The following is a 16,506-nucleotide window of genomic DNA, read 5'->3' as shown; positions in this document are numbered from 1 at the left end:
TGGTGAATAAAGTTTCATTTTTTTCCTTTAGAAGTGTCTAATGTTCTATTTATAATGAATTGATTCTCCGTCTGTTTTTCTGGTTATTTCATTTGAATGGTGTTTTATTTTAGTTTTTTTTTTACACTCATCTATTCAGTGTCACTGAATATTTTTTCCTGAAGACGAGCAGATATATGAACTGAGCAAATCATCAGGAAATGGGTTGTAATTCTCCTCTGTGAACTTTCTTTTATTGCATAGCACATCCTGGTTCAGTCCCCTTAAACAAGTGACGAAACAGGATTTGCATGTTTACCTTGAACAAACTGCCCAAGCATCATTCTTACACTTCAACTTCTCTAACAAACTGGGACAACCACACCTAAAGTTTTCAGAGAACAGCTGGAGAGGAAGAAGATTTGAGTCGTGACTCACTGATTCTGGCTTAACCCTTGTGCTATCTTAGATGACCCCACCCTTACATTGACGTGTTCTCCCTACCATGACAAAGGTGGATAAAGGTGGAAAGATTTCATGTAATCCATGGACACCAGTGAAGATCACAAATCATTGAAGAAAAAAGGTTCAAAGCACTGTCTAGTGGGTCTAGATGACCCAACTCCCAATGTTAAAGTGCCTAGGATAGCACAAGGGTTACAGCACTGCTCAATTGAAGTCAATTAGATTGCACAGATGTTGCAAAAGATTGTTAAAAAATACATATATGTAACTCTTCTTTTACATTTAAGGGGCTCTTGGCACCAAATCTGTGGAGATGTACGTTACAAAAGATCTACATCCTGGGTTCAAAACACCACTGCATGTTCAACATGCTGCTCAGAAGCACTTCAGAGATCATCCCAAGCAGCAGCATGGCTGTGGTGTGGTGGCTGCTCTGCCTCTGAATGCAAAGCTGTGTGGAAAGTTATAAGGTCTGTGGAAAAAATGATCAGGACCTCACTCCGTTTAGGACTCCCAAACCCCACATACCCAAGCTATAAAACACCAAAAGACATTCCTCAGAGTTCCTCTGTGGGCTTTTTGGAAAATGTCTGGAACTTTCAGTGCAGAACCAGAAGGTTCTGAAACTGTTTCGAGACTGCTAAATTCAAAAAGAAGCCATATGGAAAAAGTGACATTCTTGGTCTCCATGCTGCTGCTGCTTAATATAGTTTTGTATATAGTGGTTATTGTTAGTGCTTCTATTGCTCCGATGTATACTGTGTATACTGCTGCATTGATAGAAATACGTTATTTTATAGGCCACTGGTTTTACTGTTTTTTATTATCTGCTGTTAAAGTCCACAATACAATGTGCAGTAAACACGTTTTTTTTGCTTCAAAGTAAGTAAACAATAAAAGAAAACTTCATTACAAACTAAATCTTCACTGAATAGTCTTTCCATGTTTCCATCATTTTTCTAGATTAACTTCTTCCTGACTTTAGTGGTTCAAGTCCCACTCCGAACATCTTTTGATCTATCTTCAAATCGTTCCCAGTTGTCTTTTAATAATTGTGCCATTTTTAGAGCCACAAAAGAACCCTGTTGTTTTTCAGGGCATAATTTCTGCAGAGTGGCACATTTAAAATGCACCAGTTTTGCGCTGAACTGTTTGCATGTTGGCCGGAGTTATCAAGCTGTACAGTTTTGGGCCAGATTCCAGCTCAGACGAGGAAGTCAAAGACGTACATGGATTTAGTTGTCTACAAGTGGTTGTATCCAAGTGGAGAAGAGCTTCTGGCTTGCCGTAGTAGATTCTACATCACACCTACAAACTTTTACTAACTGGATTTTTCATTTACTCCTGATTCACAACGAGTTGAATAAGACGTACTTAGGAATGCAATATATATATTTTTTTATTTATGTCCTCCATCAGAAAAAATGCTATGTTAAAAACGTGATTTTTATTGGACCTGGTCTTCCACAATGTAATGATCATTGGCTCATTTGGAGTGTGTGTGTGTGTATGTGTGTGTGGGGGGGGGGGTCCTAGATTCAAGACCCACCCACACATAAATACACACGCGCGCGCACAGGCTAATTTCCTGGCAGGATCAAAATCCTTCTGTGCGTCAAAAACACGTTTGGAGGTTTCGTTCTACGTGTGACCTTTTCCCCACTTAGTTTTCTGTCAGTGGGCGTGTCTAAAGACTCACCTGACCTGAGTCAACAAATCTGCACCCAAGTCCGGTCCTTTTAATTAAAGGGAGTGCAAAGCTCGCTGCGCTCCCCTGTTTATAAAATTCATGACGTCACCAGAAGGCGGAGCCTATGCCGTTCACACGCACGGCGTCCTGGTGTTTGCGCGCGCGCGGTGGGGTGGTGTTGTGAAGCCGGAGCTGAAGCCGGGTCAGAAGACGGAGACTCTCAGCTCGAAGCGCCGCTGCTCCCAGCCGCAGGTAAGCGCAAGCGCGCGCGCCTTCTACGGCCACACGTTAGAATTAAAATGTGTGTCTGTGGGGGGGGACGCTTGTTTCTGAAGGAGGAGATGTTCGAGGAGGAACCGAACATGGAAGGAAGGAAAGGAGGTAGACGGTTCGGTGAGAGCGGCTGTAATGATAATGTAAAGATGGGGAGCGCCTCGCGCGTGCCTGATGTTCACATGTGCGGACCGGTGGGGGGTATTTACTGTGGTGGCAGAGTGGCCCATGTGGTCCAAATGTTCTGTGATGAAGTAGAAGAAGAACGGTTGTGTGGGAGACATCTGAGCAGCACATCAGACTAAACAGAATAGTTATTTACGCGTGTTGGCAACATTTTCCGTAGAAACGTGGACTTCTAGAACACCATTATGATGATGGTTATATGTGTACAAAAACCTTCAAAGATAAAATGTGTAATTCATTTCTCCATGATCTTCCAGTGGATTAGAGCTGCAGGAGTTGGACATAAATCAGTGGTTCTGTGGTTTTTTTCTTCTTCCTGTGCGCTGGTTGACCTGACCAGCGGGTCAGAGTAGGCTTCCTTCTTGGGGTGCCCCCCCCAGGGAGTACCTCCTGGTTTAGAGCTGCTTGCAGGACGGGTTTCACAGGAAGTGGCTCTGCGTCTCGTGCCGGCCCGCGGGTTCCTGAATGAAGCTGAGGTTCTCGGGATGTTCCTCCTCCTGGAGAACCAAAGCGAACACCCCGCTCCTTTTCTTCATGCTGAAATGTGATTGTTTTCTTATGTTAATGGTTTCCATTCAGGGTGGGGGGAAGATGGGGGCTTGGAATCTGTTGGCTTCAGGGGAAGCGGGCCCATGCAGCTTTGTTTTGGGCCAATGATTCAGTATTCTTTTGAGGGGGGAAATCTAAAGGCCCTTTCAGTGCGGCCCCCCCTCCCTCCCTTATTGATGGAGGACAGCCTGGTTCCTGCTGAGAGCCGCTTCTTTCTTCATTAAAGGCCGCAGGAGGAGCGGGGAGCCAGCTGACATGTGAAAGAGGAGTCTGTCATCTCTGCCACAATGACAGCTCACAGCACAGAGGCATTCTGGGTAATCGCTCTGTTTTCACAGGTCCTGCGTGCCCATCAAACGTGATGCAGCGGCGTGGCCGACGGCAGCAGGCCTGCATACATTAGCCCACTTTCATAATCCCGATGCTACAATGCTCAGATTACTGGGATTAGGCGCCGTGAGATTTGAGGCCGACCTGAAAGAACAGCTCAGTTCGTCCATCTGCTTCTGAGATCACAGCTGGGTTTTTTGTTTTCGGCACACATCTGCTGTTTAGGGGGCGACGATCTTACTGACAACACGAGGTCAGAAACATCTGGAGAAACGTGTGTAGCTGACCTGATTTATCCTCAGCAGGTGGAGTATTTGAAAAATGGTCTTTGGAGTACCACACATGATCTTCTTTTGATGTATTATAAAATGTTCCCAGTGGTCTGTTAGTTACGATTTTGCTGTTTTTAGCCAGACAAAAAACAAAAATGTCGTTTGTGCAGAGCGGCAGGAGTTCATTGGAAATTCACCTTGGAGTTGTGAGTTCATCCCTTTGCTTACAGTCTCTCCCACTAGCTTATAGCCCCAACCTAACATTAGCGGTGCAACAGCAATTGCGAGTGATATCGAAACTATCCAGCCATAATGGTTTTAAACCAGATTCCAGCTTCCAGCAAGATCTAATCGTCTACAAGTGGATGCGTCAGAATGGAGCAGAGCCGGGACACTTTGCCAGTTTTAGCAGTCGAGAGCTTTTTCAAGCGACACAGAAAACGCCATTTTTAATCCTAGCGGGTCTTTAAATGAGCAAAAAATGCTGCCAATGAAATGGAAAGCTATTCTTGTCAATAATTCTTGTTTAAAGAAAAAATATTCCAGTCCAATAACTCTTGTGCTGTCTTGTGGGGTCAAAGTGACCCCACCCTTACATTGACGTGTTCTCCCTACCATGACAAAGGTGGATAAAGGCCGAAAGATTTCATGTTATCCATTGACACCAGTGAAGACCACAAATTACTAAAGAAAAAGGTTTCAGCACACTGTCTAGTGGGTCTAGATGACCCAACTCCCAATGTTTAAGTGCCTTGGATAGCACAAGGGTTTAGACATGATCTGTGAAACTAAACTTACTTTGCTGTTCAACATTTTTTTCTTGGAAGACAGAAAATAAGACATGCTTTTTATTTACTTTCTAAAGTTTCTGTTTTTGTTGTCAGTTTTTCATAGCTGGGGTGCTCGCTCTGCACGTTCCAGGTCTGCGTGCAGCTCAGTAATCTCCAGAGGAGTGCCGCCGCGCTCCTGCTCCTTCAGCGTCTGTGACGGCGCTCGTTTGTAGATCCTCGTGCGACTGTGACTGAAGACAAATGTGTTTGTGCCTCTGCAGGATGCGACTTTTGCTCTCAGTGCTGCTGCTCCTCGCCCTCGCGCTCGGCGCCGAGGCCAACAGACGAGCCAAAAACCACAAAGGTGAGATTCTTGCTTCCTTCAGCAGGAATGCAGCTGTAAAAGAACTGGTTCCTTTTGTTGTAATGTGCAAACTGAAACCAGGGTTTGTCGCATTTGTGCGCTCTCGGAGGCCTTTGATGATGTTCTCCTTCACTCACTGAAGTTCAGACTTTAAACCTTAAATTCGGGACAGAGAGAGGAAAGATGTCTTCAAGCTCCGCAAAAGTTTTGAAACAGATGTAGCTGTTAAAAAAAAGTATTTAATTACATTTTTAATTAAATTTCTTACCAATATTCAGCCAAAACAAACAAAACACATTCATGAGCATGAACCTGACTGCAGTTCGTTGACAGGCCACAAGGGGGAGTAGTTTCTATAAATGTCTTAGCAAGACTTTTCATTTGAATTTGTCAGAGACAGAGGAAATACAGACAGATTTGCACTTCAGCTAAACTGAGTTAAACCATAACAACACTGCCTCTGTGCTTCCTTTGAAACGTTGTTTCTCTGAATAAAAGACAGAAACACAGAAGCTTCAGATGGAATAGAGGATGTTCAGAGGAAAAACCTTTTACCATCTTAGAACATTGACGTGTTCTCCCTACCATGACAAAGGTGGATAAAGGTGGAAAGATTTCATGTAATCCATGGAAACCAGTGAGGTTCACAAATCATTGAAGAAAAAAGGTTCAGCGCACTGTCTAGTGGGTCTAGATGACCCAACTCCCAATGTTAAATTGCCTAGGATAGCACAAGGGTTAAGAACCACTTTTCTTGCCGTCAAACTAATAAAACCTTTTTTTCTAGACTATGTTGTTGATCCCCTTTTACTGGTATTTGGCAGATTTTAATATCAGGATTTTTTTTTTTCAAGTTTTTAGCCCCACAAAAACTGTGCCTTCAGACACAGACTGGTTTGTTTGTTGTGGGTCTGCAGGTGACTGTGGTGTGTAACGTCTCGGGTTCTCTGCAGGCGGAAAGCATGACCGGTCCCGACCCGCCTCTGAGTGCTCACTCGCAGAAACCCAGTTTGGGAAGTGTGTGCCGGAACAAGGGGACTGTGGAGAAGGCCTGAGGGAGGCCACATGTGACGGCCGCACAGAAAAGATCCACTGCAAGATTCCCTGCAACTGGAAGAAGGACATCAGTAAGACCGACTCACGCACACTTCATTTCAATAAGGAGAGATCCTAGAAATGCAAATAAAGAAAGATTTATTTGTGTACAGAAGATGTGCATGAAAAAAGTCCATAGTCTTTGGCAGTCAGGCTTTGGGTTGATGACGTCCTGCATGGTGGAGGGTTAGCCTCAGACCATACACGAATAAAGCTCTGAGTCTAGACGCTGGCGGTACTTGAGGGCCAGTACAAAGTCTGGGAATGTATCCATTGGTTTAGAGTGAAGGCGTAACTGATGAGTGATGTGCAGCTTTGGTGTGGTAAGAACCCAGCTTACTGGGAAGTGAAATAAACCTGCCTTTATTGAAATTGTGCCAAGGCTTCACCAACACAGCTGTTAAACATAAAAAACTCCTCAATGCTCTAAAAAGTTGTGCTGAAGAATCACAGCTCATCAATTGTGATTATGTTTGGTGTGTAAATCTTGAGAGATCCCCTGAAGATGAATGTAATCACCTCCCGTTGGCTATCTTCTCAGGTGACTGCAAGTACAAGTTTGGACAGTGGAGCTCCTGTGACGCCGCCACCAACACCAAGACGCGCTCGGGGACACTGAAGCGAGTGTTGTTCAACGCAGAATGTCAGACCACCGTCAAGGTGTCCAAACCCTGCTCCCCCAAAGTCAAGAAGACCCGAGGTGAGGCAGCAGAACTCCACCGCAGCAGGGGTCGGGTTTGAACATGAAGGAAATGATTCCGTCCGACAACCAGAGCTTCTGTGAAACCAACGAAGGGTCATGTGACCCGTAGTCAGGTCAGACTGGAGGTTTCAGAATGAGAACAGTTCAACTTTTTAATGAACGTACTGGAAATTTATTCCCAAAACATTTTTTTACAACACAAACGTAATGAAAGATGACTAAAGTTTTTTTGAGGGTTGAAAATATAAAAACACAATGATCCCAACGTGATATTCAAAATGGCAGCTTTTCTTTTGGTTTTATCTCCATAGGAACCATTTTTGGTCACCTGGGGGTGACAAACGAGTCTGCCTTTTTTTTAGAAGAACCGGCTAAAAAAAACACGTTTGGATTTGCTTGGCAACAGAGGTTTTTGTTAGCCACGCCCACATTTCAAATATGTCCAAATTGTCTGTCATATCGTTTCATTCAGCTTAAGCCAACAATTCAGTCATCACATTTTCACCAAATTCCGTTTTGCACGCCCGTCATGCAAGCGCCGTTCAAAATTGGCTTGTAGCTTCCCAGTGACACTCGAGGTGTTATGAGGCGAAAATCAAAAATCCCCAGGAGACGTTTAAGTTTGTAGGTGGGCCTAAAAGTAATTTTATTTTGTCAAATTCAAAATGGTGGCCTCTTCCTGAGGTCAAGGGTCAACAAAATTTTGGTTGTGGTTGTAGACTTTGTAAAGATTTTTTGAAAAAAAGTTTTCTTATATTGTGCAAAAATGTTAAACTTTTACCTTTTGCCACCAAACGGCTCCCAGGCTGCAGTTCCTGTGGCCATCCCATAATAATTTTAAAATTCCTTTTGGATATCCCAGACACGTATTTTGGGTTTTGTTAGTTTTTCAGTACCGGTAAGTGGCATGGGCGAGCAGTAAGAAAGAAGAATAGCAAAACCAGTCTGGTCCTTGCAGTCCAGGACTTGCTGGCAGGACCAGACTCTGATATATATTTATATATATTGTGGTCATGAAATTACTTTTGATACTTTAACAAATAGCTAAAAAGAGCTAAATAACAAAAAACAAATTTATATTATTTCCATTTCACTGCAGCGGTTTTATTTAAATAAAAATTAACCTAAGTTATACTGCAAAGTATCTCAATAGGAGACCAGGAAGAACTTGTCTGTTGGGGAAACCGGCCGAAACTAACTAAAGGCCCGTTCATACAGAGGCATTACGTACATTCTGCGCATTTTCCACTTATTACATTTCTGTCCTGTGTGATTCATGCGTGATAAGTGATTCTTGCGTTCGTCATTCGTCGATGTGGGTAGATGTCTGCTGAGGGTTTCCGTCTTTGCGTGAATTTGGTTTTGAGCTGTTCAAAACCTTAAGTCGGTTGAGAATTACTCACTATACCTGTATTTTACGTAATTTATATGCAATTATTACGTAAATCTGAGGCAATTGTGCGAGATTTTTGCAAGATCGCAAATTTGTGGCTTTCCCCGACCGTTGACTGTGTCTAACGGGCTTTTCATGCGTGTACCACCCATGTTCAACTTTAATATCGCGTATACAACCCTCAAATCACGTTAAAATGACTTCATTGTTGCACAGATCACTAAGGAATTGCATATAAACAGCGCGATAATCACGCACGGTTCATGTTCTACATTTATTTACGTGTTCTTTGTGTGGTTTATTCGTACTTCCTCATGGCTTTAACGTGGTTCACTCATGATACATCTGTGAACATTTCCCTCAAAGACCACAACTTTTCCCACTTTAACATATATTCACGTATGACCAATTTTCCATCTGTGCATTATGGGCAGAACGTACGTAATGGCCGTGTGACGCGGCTTTAAGAACAGTGTAGGCAGAGTGCTTTCTTGAAAACATATCATCTGTCAAGGTAAGTTAAATGGTTAAGGTGTCCACGTTGGCTTATGTGATACCCGTACTGCGCAAGCCGTCCATACATTTTGTGATTTCTTACGCAGGCCCAGCTGCAGGCCATAAAAATGCCCCAGATTTTTATTTGGAAAAGTTCTGTTTCTAACGGAGGCATGAGGACAGGCTGCAGCTCATCCAAGTCCTGGAAATATTTGTAAATGATGGAATAACAAATCCCTCTAACCGTCCACCTGTCTGCTCTCATCCAGGCGAGAAGTCCAACTGAAGACCAGGATGTCCTCCTTCAGCCAAAGGATCGCCTTCCTTTTGTCCAACTCAAAGAAAGAGAGACTCCTTCGTCCTTCTACTCCTTTTTTCCAGTTTTTCTTTGTTTGGATTTGAGTGCAAAGCTGTTGTAGTCGTCTTCAGCATCATAACCTTTTTCCGTAGTCAGTCTATAGTTTAAAACCTTCTCCATTAGTTCAGAATAGATTAACCTGAGAACTGAAGGGGATGCTCAGTGGCGCCCCCCTCTGGATAGTCATGAGTTTTGGTTTATTATAATCTAAACGGAGAGAGAGAAAAAAAGTCAAATCTATTTTTGGAACTGCAGATTATCAATGGTGTACAAATGAACACATTAAATTCTTTACATTGTTTTGTGCTGGAGTGCTTGTGTGTGTTTTGTTACACTCATCTGAGACGACCCGACCTGTCTGTGCTGCGTTTAGAGCCACAACAGATAAAAATAACTTTTTACTTCCCTGTTTCCACAGTTCGAGTGGAAACTGCCACTGCGGACCCAGCAGGGGCCCGTAATACCACTTCCTGTCTTTTCAGGCGTCATGAAGTTCATCAAAAACTTTTTTTACTATAATTTTCTTAGGAAAAAAAAATGAATTGGCATTTAGTCTGCTTTCCGTCTGAACTAAAATGATCTGAGTGAGAAACTCACCTTAGTGTGTTTTTGTTTTGACTGTTTACCTAAAAGGATGTCTTTACTAAGAGCTTTGTCACAACAGAAATCAAAAGTTAGTTCTGTACCCCTTGTGCTATCCTAGGCACTTTAACGTTGGGTCATCTAGACCCACTAGACAGTGCTCTGAACCTTTTTTCTTCAATGATTTGTGAACCTCACTGGTGTCCATGGATTACATGAAATCTCTCCACCTTTGTCATGGCAGGGAGAACACGTCAATGCAAGGGTGGGGTCATAGGATAGCACAAGGGTTTAACTGAAGAACCAGAAGGATTTAAACTACGGGTGGGCAAACTTTTTGACTCGTGAGCCACAAAGGCTTCTAAAGTTTGACAGGCTGAACCAAGAGGGGATGCATTGGGTAATTTTGGTGATCCTTCTTAACCCCTTGTTCTATCTTAGATGACCCCACCCTTACTTTGACGTGTTATTCCTACCATGACAAAGGTGGAAAGATTTCATGTAATCCATGGAAACCAGTGAAGATCACAAATCATTGAAGAAAAAGGTTCAGAGCACTGTCTAGTGGGTGCAGATGACCCAACTCCCACCAACTCCCAATGTTAAAGTGCCTAGGATAGCACAAGGGTTAAATTTCTGGCCATTGTTTCTCCACATCAAACTAATCCAAATGGAACATTATTAGAACATTGTAGCACTCTGGATGGTCACACGTGTTTCCACATCTTGGACTTGAATGGACTGAGCATCACCTGTGAGTAACAGTTTTACATTATAGTAAAGAAAATCAACTGTATCTCAATCCAAATAGCATCTTCCAATATCAATATAATGAATTTATTCCATTTTGAAACAACTATAAAATGGTATAGGTCAACGTGGTTAACAAAATGCCTCAGACAGATCAATGTCGTTTGATTGTAGGAATATAAATAAATTCATTGATTCGTTTAATTCATCGTTACACACCTAATTTAAAAAATAAAAAAAAAGCAAAGACCAAAAAGCCACAATAACCTTGATGTTCTCTATTGCCACATGACTAAAAACAAGACAGTTTCAGAACACAGGCAAAAGTCCACAGCATTTTGGGTCTGCCTTTCTACAATAACCCAATCTTCATCTCAAGAGGTTCATCGCCCTCATCAGAAAAATAAAGTTGTTGTGCCTTACCATCTTTCATGACTGTATCCAGAGACTCCAAATGGCCTGCAACTTTAAATTTGTGTCAGCGCCTCAGATCTCCAAAGATGCAGAGACGCCACCATGTGGTCAACTGGAGAACATCAAAATCTTTGACTAATCCTCACAGTTCATGGAGGTAATTTTACTAAGAGCTCATGTTCTGATCTTGTAACCCTTGTGCTATCCTATGACCCCACCCTTACTTTGACGTGTTCTCCCTACCATGACAAAGGTGGATAAAGGTGGAAAGATTTCATGTAATCCATGGACACCAGTGAAGATCACAAATCATTGAAGACAAAAGGTTCAGAGCACTGTCTAGTGGGTCTAGATGACCCAACTCCCAATGTTAAAGTGCCTAGGATAGCACAGGGGTTAAAAGGGGATTATACCTCCTGCAGTTTGTCTCTAATCATCAGTTCTTAATCATGGATTCTAAATGATAAAGTTTGATCTCTTAAAGACCCACTCTGATGAAAATTGAGTTTTTCATGTGTTCTTGGGGCGGTTTTACGATGATGGAGGAGATGTATAAAGAAAATGAAGCTCAAAATTGTATTTCTGAATATCTCTAAAATCAGGAGCAGATGAAAAAATGCTGAGCTTCTTTGTGACAAAAAATATGCTAGATGGTCCAAAAGCTCCCTGCTTCAATCTATTCGAAAGCATCCACTTCTAAACGACTCGATCTACGTACATCTTTGTTTTCCTCGTCTAAGCTGGCGTCTGGCTCCAAACTGTACAGTCGGATAGCTCCAATATTTCTCGCCATTTTGTTAATGTCAAGTTGGGGTTGTGAGGGGCTGTAAACTAACAGAAGAGCATGTAAGCAAACAGCTTTCAGTCATGGGTGACAGGAAAGGAGGGCGCCGTTGCTCCACCCACAACTCAGAGGCAGAGTTTTTAATGAACTCCTGTCGCTCTGCAGAAACTATGTCCTAAAAAACAACAGTTTTTTTTTTTTAAATTGTGGCTGAAGGTTTTGAAAATAGCTCAAAAGATGATCAGAGTGGTACTTTAAGAGGCTGTATAAATATGAAGAACGCTGTTTTTCACAAGAAATCTAATAATTGAAGATAGAAAAAATAATGTTGGTATTTTCCTTATTTACATAAACTAGCAGCTTTGTTTCTTTGAAAGGACATGATTGAAGCTCAGTGAACTTGATGTAATCTCAATAAAAACAGCCGTTAGCAGTGTCACCTGGTCTTTATCAGTAAAGCTTCCTGCAGTGCAGGAGGCTGCAGAAGGTCCTCCTGAAGGTTGTGTTGCAAAGAGCATAGCAGCCAGGGTTGATGGCGCTGTTGACGTAGCACAGCCAGTAACCCAGGCTCCACACAACGTCCGGGATGCAGATGTGACAGAAGGCGGCGACCACAGCCATGATGTTGTACGGCGTCCAGGTGAGGATGAAGGCCAGCAGGATGGCCAGGATCGTTTTGGTGACTCTCCTCTCCCTCGCCATTACCCGCTGCCTCCTTCCCTCCTGACACCTGAAGGTAGAAAGCGCCTCTGAGGCCCGCCAGTGGAGGTCTTTTCTTGACAGCAGATCTGTCTGGTTATTAGTGGAGTCTTCGTCCACAACCTAAAAGACAGGAGTCAAATTAGTGGCATCCAGAGTTACTGGTCCATCAGCTCAGAGGGTCAGGAGGCTGAACTTCCCATACCACATGTCTCCAGCCCTCCATCTCCACAGACCTCCTGATCTCCTTGTGGATGCTGTCATTCCGCTTCACTGATGACTCTGAGCCTTGGTCACTGGTTACAGAACTGTGTCGTTTCAGGAGAAAGTCTTGGTGGAAGTAGCTAGGTGTGCTGGGGGTGGCCCGCTCCACCTGGAGCGCGCTCAAACGTGCATGACTGGCAGCTGACAGGCGCCCGTAGAGCACGATCATGGTGAGAGCCGGCAGGTAAAAGGAAGGGAGTGACGTCCCCAGAGTGACCGCCGGGCTGACCAGCAGCTGGATGTAACAGTGACCCTCTGGGACAACACGCCTGCTACCAGCTGACTGCCAGCAAAGGATGGCGGGGGCCCACAGGACGAAGGACAGCACCCAGGCGGCGCCGATCATCAGGCCAGCCATCTTCCTTGTCCTCCACGCTGAGTAGCTTTGCAGTCGTGTCATGCAGAGATACCGGTCCAAACTGATGAGCAGAAGGTTCATCACAGAAGCGCTGCTAACTGCATAGTCCAGAACAAGCCAAGTGTCGCAGAGAGCAGCCCCCAGGGGCCACTGGCCCCTCACCCGGTACAGCGTGTACAGGTTCATGGACAGCAGGCCTACAATCAGGTCAGCCGCCGCCAGGCTCAGCAGAAAGTAGTTGTTGACCGTCCGCAGGCGGCTGTTCACTTTTATCGACAAGATGACCAGCAGGTTGCCCAGGACGGTGACCACGCTGAGTGAGGCGGTTACCATGACGACGAGGACCTGCTGAGCTGGGCTGAGCCGTGTCACTCTGACTGCAGGCTGACCCGAGACGTTGGTGGAGGGGCCGGGCCAAGCTGAGGTGTTCAGGTCCGGGTGTACAGTCAAGCTCATGTTTCCTACAAAAACACACACAGGGTTTCAGTCGGAACCAGAAGCAGAACCACAACATGATGCAGATTACAACAAGCATACCGGTAAAAGGTTTGAAGATGGAATGAGGAGGAGAATTTTAATTCAAATGAAGGGTAATTATCAAAATAATTGGACAATCTAAAATCCAAAGTATTAAAATCTCAACCCATCAATACTCTGTTACACTCAAACACGACGGATTGAGATTTTTGCAGAAAAATGCAGCTGCTTCATGTACTAAACAATAAGCACATTTTATGCTTGACGTTTAGAGTTAAAAGATTTATTTAAAAAATGTTTTTTTTCTATCAGTAGTTTTCTATCTTCTTGAGAGATGAGGTTAGACGGGAATCACCATGGACTATGACGTTTGCAGACTGTGATTATAAAGGAGGTGGAGGATTTGAAGTATCTAGGGTCAACAGTACAGAGTATTAGAAAATGTGCAAAAGAGTGGGTGGGGAAAGGTATCGGGTGTGACGTGTGATAGAAGAGTTACAGCTCAGATGAAAGGAAAAGTGTAGAAACTGTGGTGAGACCAGCCATGTTGTTCGGCCCAGAGGGACAGAGGAAAAGACGGGAAGCAGAGCTGGCGGTAGCAGAGAGGAAGACGCTGAGGTTCTCTTTAAATCAGAGGGGCCAAACTGAGATGGTTCAGACAGAGGGGAGACAGTGAAATAAGTCTAGAGCTGCCTGGCAACAGGGTCTAGAGCAGGGGTCGGGAACCTATGGCTCGCGAGCCATATATGGCTCTTTTGATGGTCACATGTGGCTCGCAGACAAATCTTTAATTATAGTTTTTTTTTTCATTAGACCAGTCCTTCTCGGGCGCGATGCAATGCCAGAGGCGCGCAGTAGTAGCAGTGCTTAGAGAGAGAAATCTGCGCCAGCGCTATCAGTTACTATTATCTATTATTTCACAGAGTTTGTACCAGCTGGAAACTTGTGAATTGACGTGCCTAAAACTGCGCGCTCCCGTGTCTGAGAAAGAGCGCGCAGATGCGGGGACGGGATGTGTGAGGGAGAAAGCAGAGGGTGGGGGTGAGGGGTTGTGGGGACAGCAGGTGAATCGCGCAGGGATTATAAAAACGTAAAACCCGCTGCCCGTCACTCACTGCAGCGTGAGAGTGTATGTTTGGCTCCAGGTCTGCATGTGAGCAGTCTTTCTCACATCTACAGAACATTCGTACCTACGATGACGTTTAAAGTCTCAACGCCTGCACGAAGCAGAAACTCACCACGGATCAACCAGACTAGACCATCAGCAAAACTACCACGAGAAATACTCATCATTTATTAGCAACAGAATAACAATGTTATTAAAAAGAATCTACAGACTTATTGTACTTTAAAAATGTTGAAATTAAATCAAATGCACACATTCATTTGTATATTTAGTTTTAAACAAATTGTCGCGGACTGAGTTGGATGGCTGTTGGGCCGCGTTAAAAGTTCTGGAGTTCATTGAACGCGTCAAGCAGAGATCTGATTGGCTCTCAGTTCTGTCGCTCAGCCTGTTGTTAGGTAGTTTGGACCAATGGGGTTCAGCTATGGGCCGAATAAGGGAAATGGGAGGGCTGCAGCGGGAGCAGGGGAATATAAAGTTGGGAGAAGCGCTCTCGTCTCGGCGGGAGAGATTCAGGAGTTGCTGAATTAATTGTACGGCGTTTGTTGCGGTCTGCAGTAACCAGAATAAAGAATCTTAAAAGAGGTTAAGTCTCAGTGCCTCAGTGTGGGAAAGAGACGCTACATTATTGTATGGCTCTTTCGAAATTACATTTAAAAATATGTGGCATTTATGGCTCTCTTGGCCAAAAAGGTTCCCGACCCCTGGTCTAGAGGAAGACCAAAGAGGAGGTTTATGGACATTAAGGTAGCTGGTGTTAGGATGCAGAAGACAGGGTTAGATAGAGGAAGCTGATTCGCTGTGGTGACCCCTGAACGGAAAAGCCAAAAAGAAAAGAAGTATCCTTTTCGTGAGATGGTTTCGAGGTACTGAGATTGGCTAAATCAATTTCACAAAGTGAATGTCAGAAATTACACAAAAGGCAGGAACCGATCTGTCTTCTTTTGAGGACTCTTGGACTCTTCAGTGTGTTATTCTTCAGTGTGTTATTCTGGGACAACAATAAAATGATTATAATTAATAATATTTAATCATTAATTAATAATATTTAAGTATTAATTAAAGCAACACTTAAAACAAGCTTTAAATTGATGTCAAATGTTTTAATTTTTGAAAAAGTGTTGGTTGGTTTCTCCTAAAGTCAACCTTCAGTAAGGTCATGAGGGACATGACTAAATAGATGATCTAATGAAAAAGCAAAAGTATTAGTTCTCACTAAAGGACACAATTTCATTATTTTAAAAATATATATATATATTAAAGGGTGAATTTCAGGGCACTAAATATAAAGTTTTATGACCAATAATAATAAATGCAAGTTTGGAAAAGAGAGGGACTCAAATTGCATTATTTCCATACAAGAGAATTTTTTTTTAAATCAGCCAATCAGGGAAAAAGGTTATTGCTTTTAAATTTAAACAAAATAATAAATCAGTTGCAACAAAACAATATCTTTCCTCAATTCACATTAAACAATTAAATTCAAATTAAAAATATATATATCATAGGAACATTATTTTCCTTCATAAATTCATAGAATAAAAACTGAATATTAAATAAAAAAAAAAAGCAGTTTGATCAGAAACAATGTAAAGAAAAGCTTACCTTTGATTCCGCGGCGGCCCACACCATCATCACCATCTGTAGCTGCAGCCATATATACGGAGCCGAGGAAGACCTCACTCATCATCCTCCTTCGCCCCGCCTTGTGCCTCTTCAGCAGTGGGTTTAATTATTTTCAGCACAAAACATCTGCTGGAGAATGGCAGGGGAGGCCTGCTCTGACCAATCAGAGTTGAGTTCTGGCATCAAAAAAAGCAGGAAAGTATCCTAAAGTAGAAGTGATTTCACTGGGACTTTTATCAAAATAATTCATTTAAAGCTCCAGTTTATTTACTGAAAGTATTTAGCTTTACATTAAACCAACACAAGTTTGTACCAAAATCGTGTTGTTCTGTTTAACAGAGCAACATTTCTAACTCACAGTTCTAATAGGTCAGACTGTCTCCCATTCCCTGAAAAAATAAAGCGGGAATCACCATAGCAACCACGTCAATCCAACTCCAATATCAATTCGTTTGTGAAGGGTTTAAAGTTAAAGCAGAAATTCCCGCCACAGTCGTAAATCAA

The 16,506-nt window shown here is 43.1% G+C and overlaps 2 protein-coding genes across 3 annotated transcripts; one reads left to right on the top strand and one right to left on the bottom strand.

Annotated features, from left to right (window-relative positions):
• The first annotated feature begins 2,192 nt into the window (after nt 1-2,192).
• On the top strand, nt 2,193-9,233 carry mdkb (midkine b). 2 transcript variants are annotated; one of them, XM_011476403.4, is made up of 5 exons: nt 2,193-2,386; nt 4,796-4,878; nt 5,832-6,005; nt 6,515-6,673; nt 8,834-9,233. In XM_011476403.4, the coding sequence occupies exons 2-5, from the start codon at nt 4,797-4,799 to the stop codon at nt 8,848-8,850; spliced, it is 432 nt and encodes a 143-aa protein (XP_011474705.1). In that variant the 5' UTR covers nt 2,193-2,386; nt 4,796; the 3' UTR covers nt 8,851-9,233. The 2 variants fall into 2 exon arrangements, with proteins under 2 accessions (XP_011474705.1, XP_020559858.1); XM_020704199.3 differs by lacking the exon at nt 2,193-2,386 and adding an exon at nt 3,440-3,777.
• Nucleotides 9,234-10,314: 1,081 nt separating this feature from the next.
• chrm4b (cholinergic receptor, muscarinic 4b) lies at nt 10,315-16,200 on the bottom strand. Its single transcript, XM_011476402.4, has 3 exons — nt 15,982-16,200; nt 12,357-13,234; nt 10,315-12,274 (listed from the first exon to the last, which is right to left on the bottom strand). The coding sequence occupies exons 1-3, from the start codon at nt 16,064-16,066 to the stop codon at nt 11,903-11,905; spliced, it is 1,335 nt and encodes a 444-aa protein (XP_011474704.2). The 5' UTR covers nt 16,067-16,200; the 3' UTR covers nt 10,315-11,902.
• Between the last annotated feature and the right edge of the window lie 306 nt (nt 16,201-16,506).

The sequence above is a fragment of the Oryzias latipes genome, chromosome 6, assembly GCF_053564925.1.
Source record: "Oryzias latipes strain Hd-rR chromosome 6, Olatipes_Hd-rR_3.1".
NCBI classification, from domain to species: domain Eukaryota; kingdom Metazoa; phylum Chordata; class Actinopteri; order Beloniformes; family Adrianichthyidae; genus Oryzias; species Oryzias latipes.
The sequence above is the reverse complement of the archived record's forward strand: the minus strand, read 5'-3'. Positions and strand labels throughout refer to the sequence as shown.

Excerpts from the sequence above, each read along its gene's own strand:
- chrm4b (XM_011476402.4), bottom strand. The coding sequence starts at position 16,066 with ATGATGAGTGAGGTCTTCCTCGGCTCCGTATATATGGCTGCAGCTACA. Across the intron at positions 13,235-15,981 it reads GGGCCGCCGCGGAATCAAAG|GAAACATGAGCTTGACTGTA; the intron begins GTAAGCTTTTCT and ends GTGTTTTTGTAG. Across the intron at positions 12,275-12,356 it reads TGGAGGGCTGGAGACATGTG|GTTGTGGACGAAGACTCCAC; the intron begins GTATGGGAAGTT and ends CCTGTCTTTTAG.
- mdkb (XM_011476403.4), top strand. The coding sequence starts at position 4,797 with ATGCGACTTTTGCTCTCAGTGCTGCTGCTCCTCGCCCTCGCGCTCGGC. Across the intron at positions 4,879-5,831 it reads ACGAGCCAAAAACCACAAAG|GCGGAAAGCATGACCGGTCC; the intron begins GTGAGATTCTTG and ends GGTTCTCTGCAG. Across the intron at positions 6,006-6,514 it reads CAACTGGAAGAAGGACATCA|GTGACTGCAAGTACAAGTTT; the intron begins GTAAGACCGACT and ends CTATCTTCTCAG.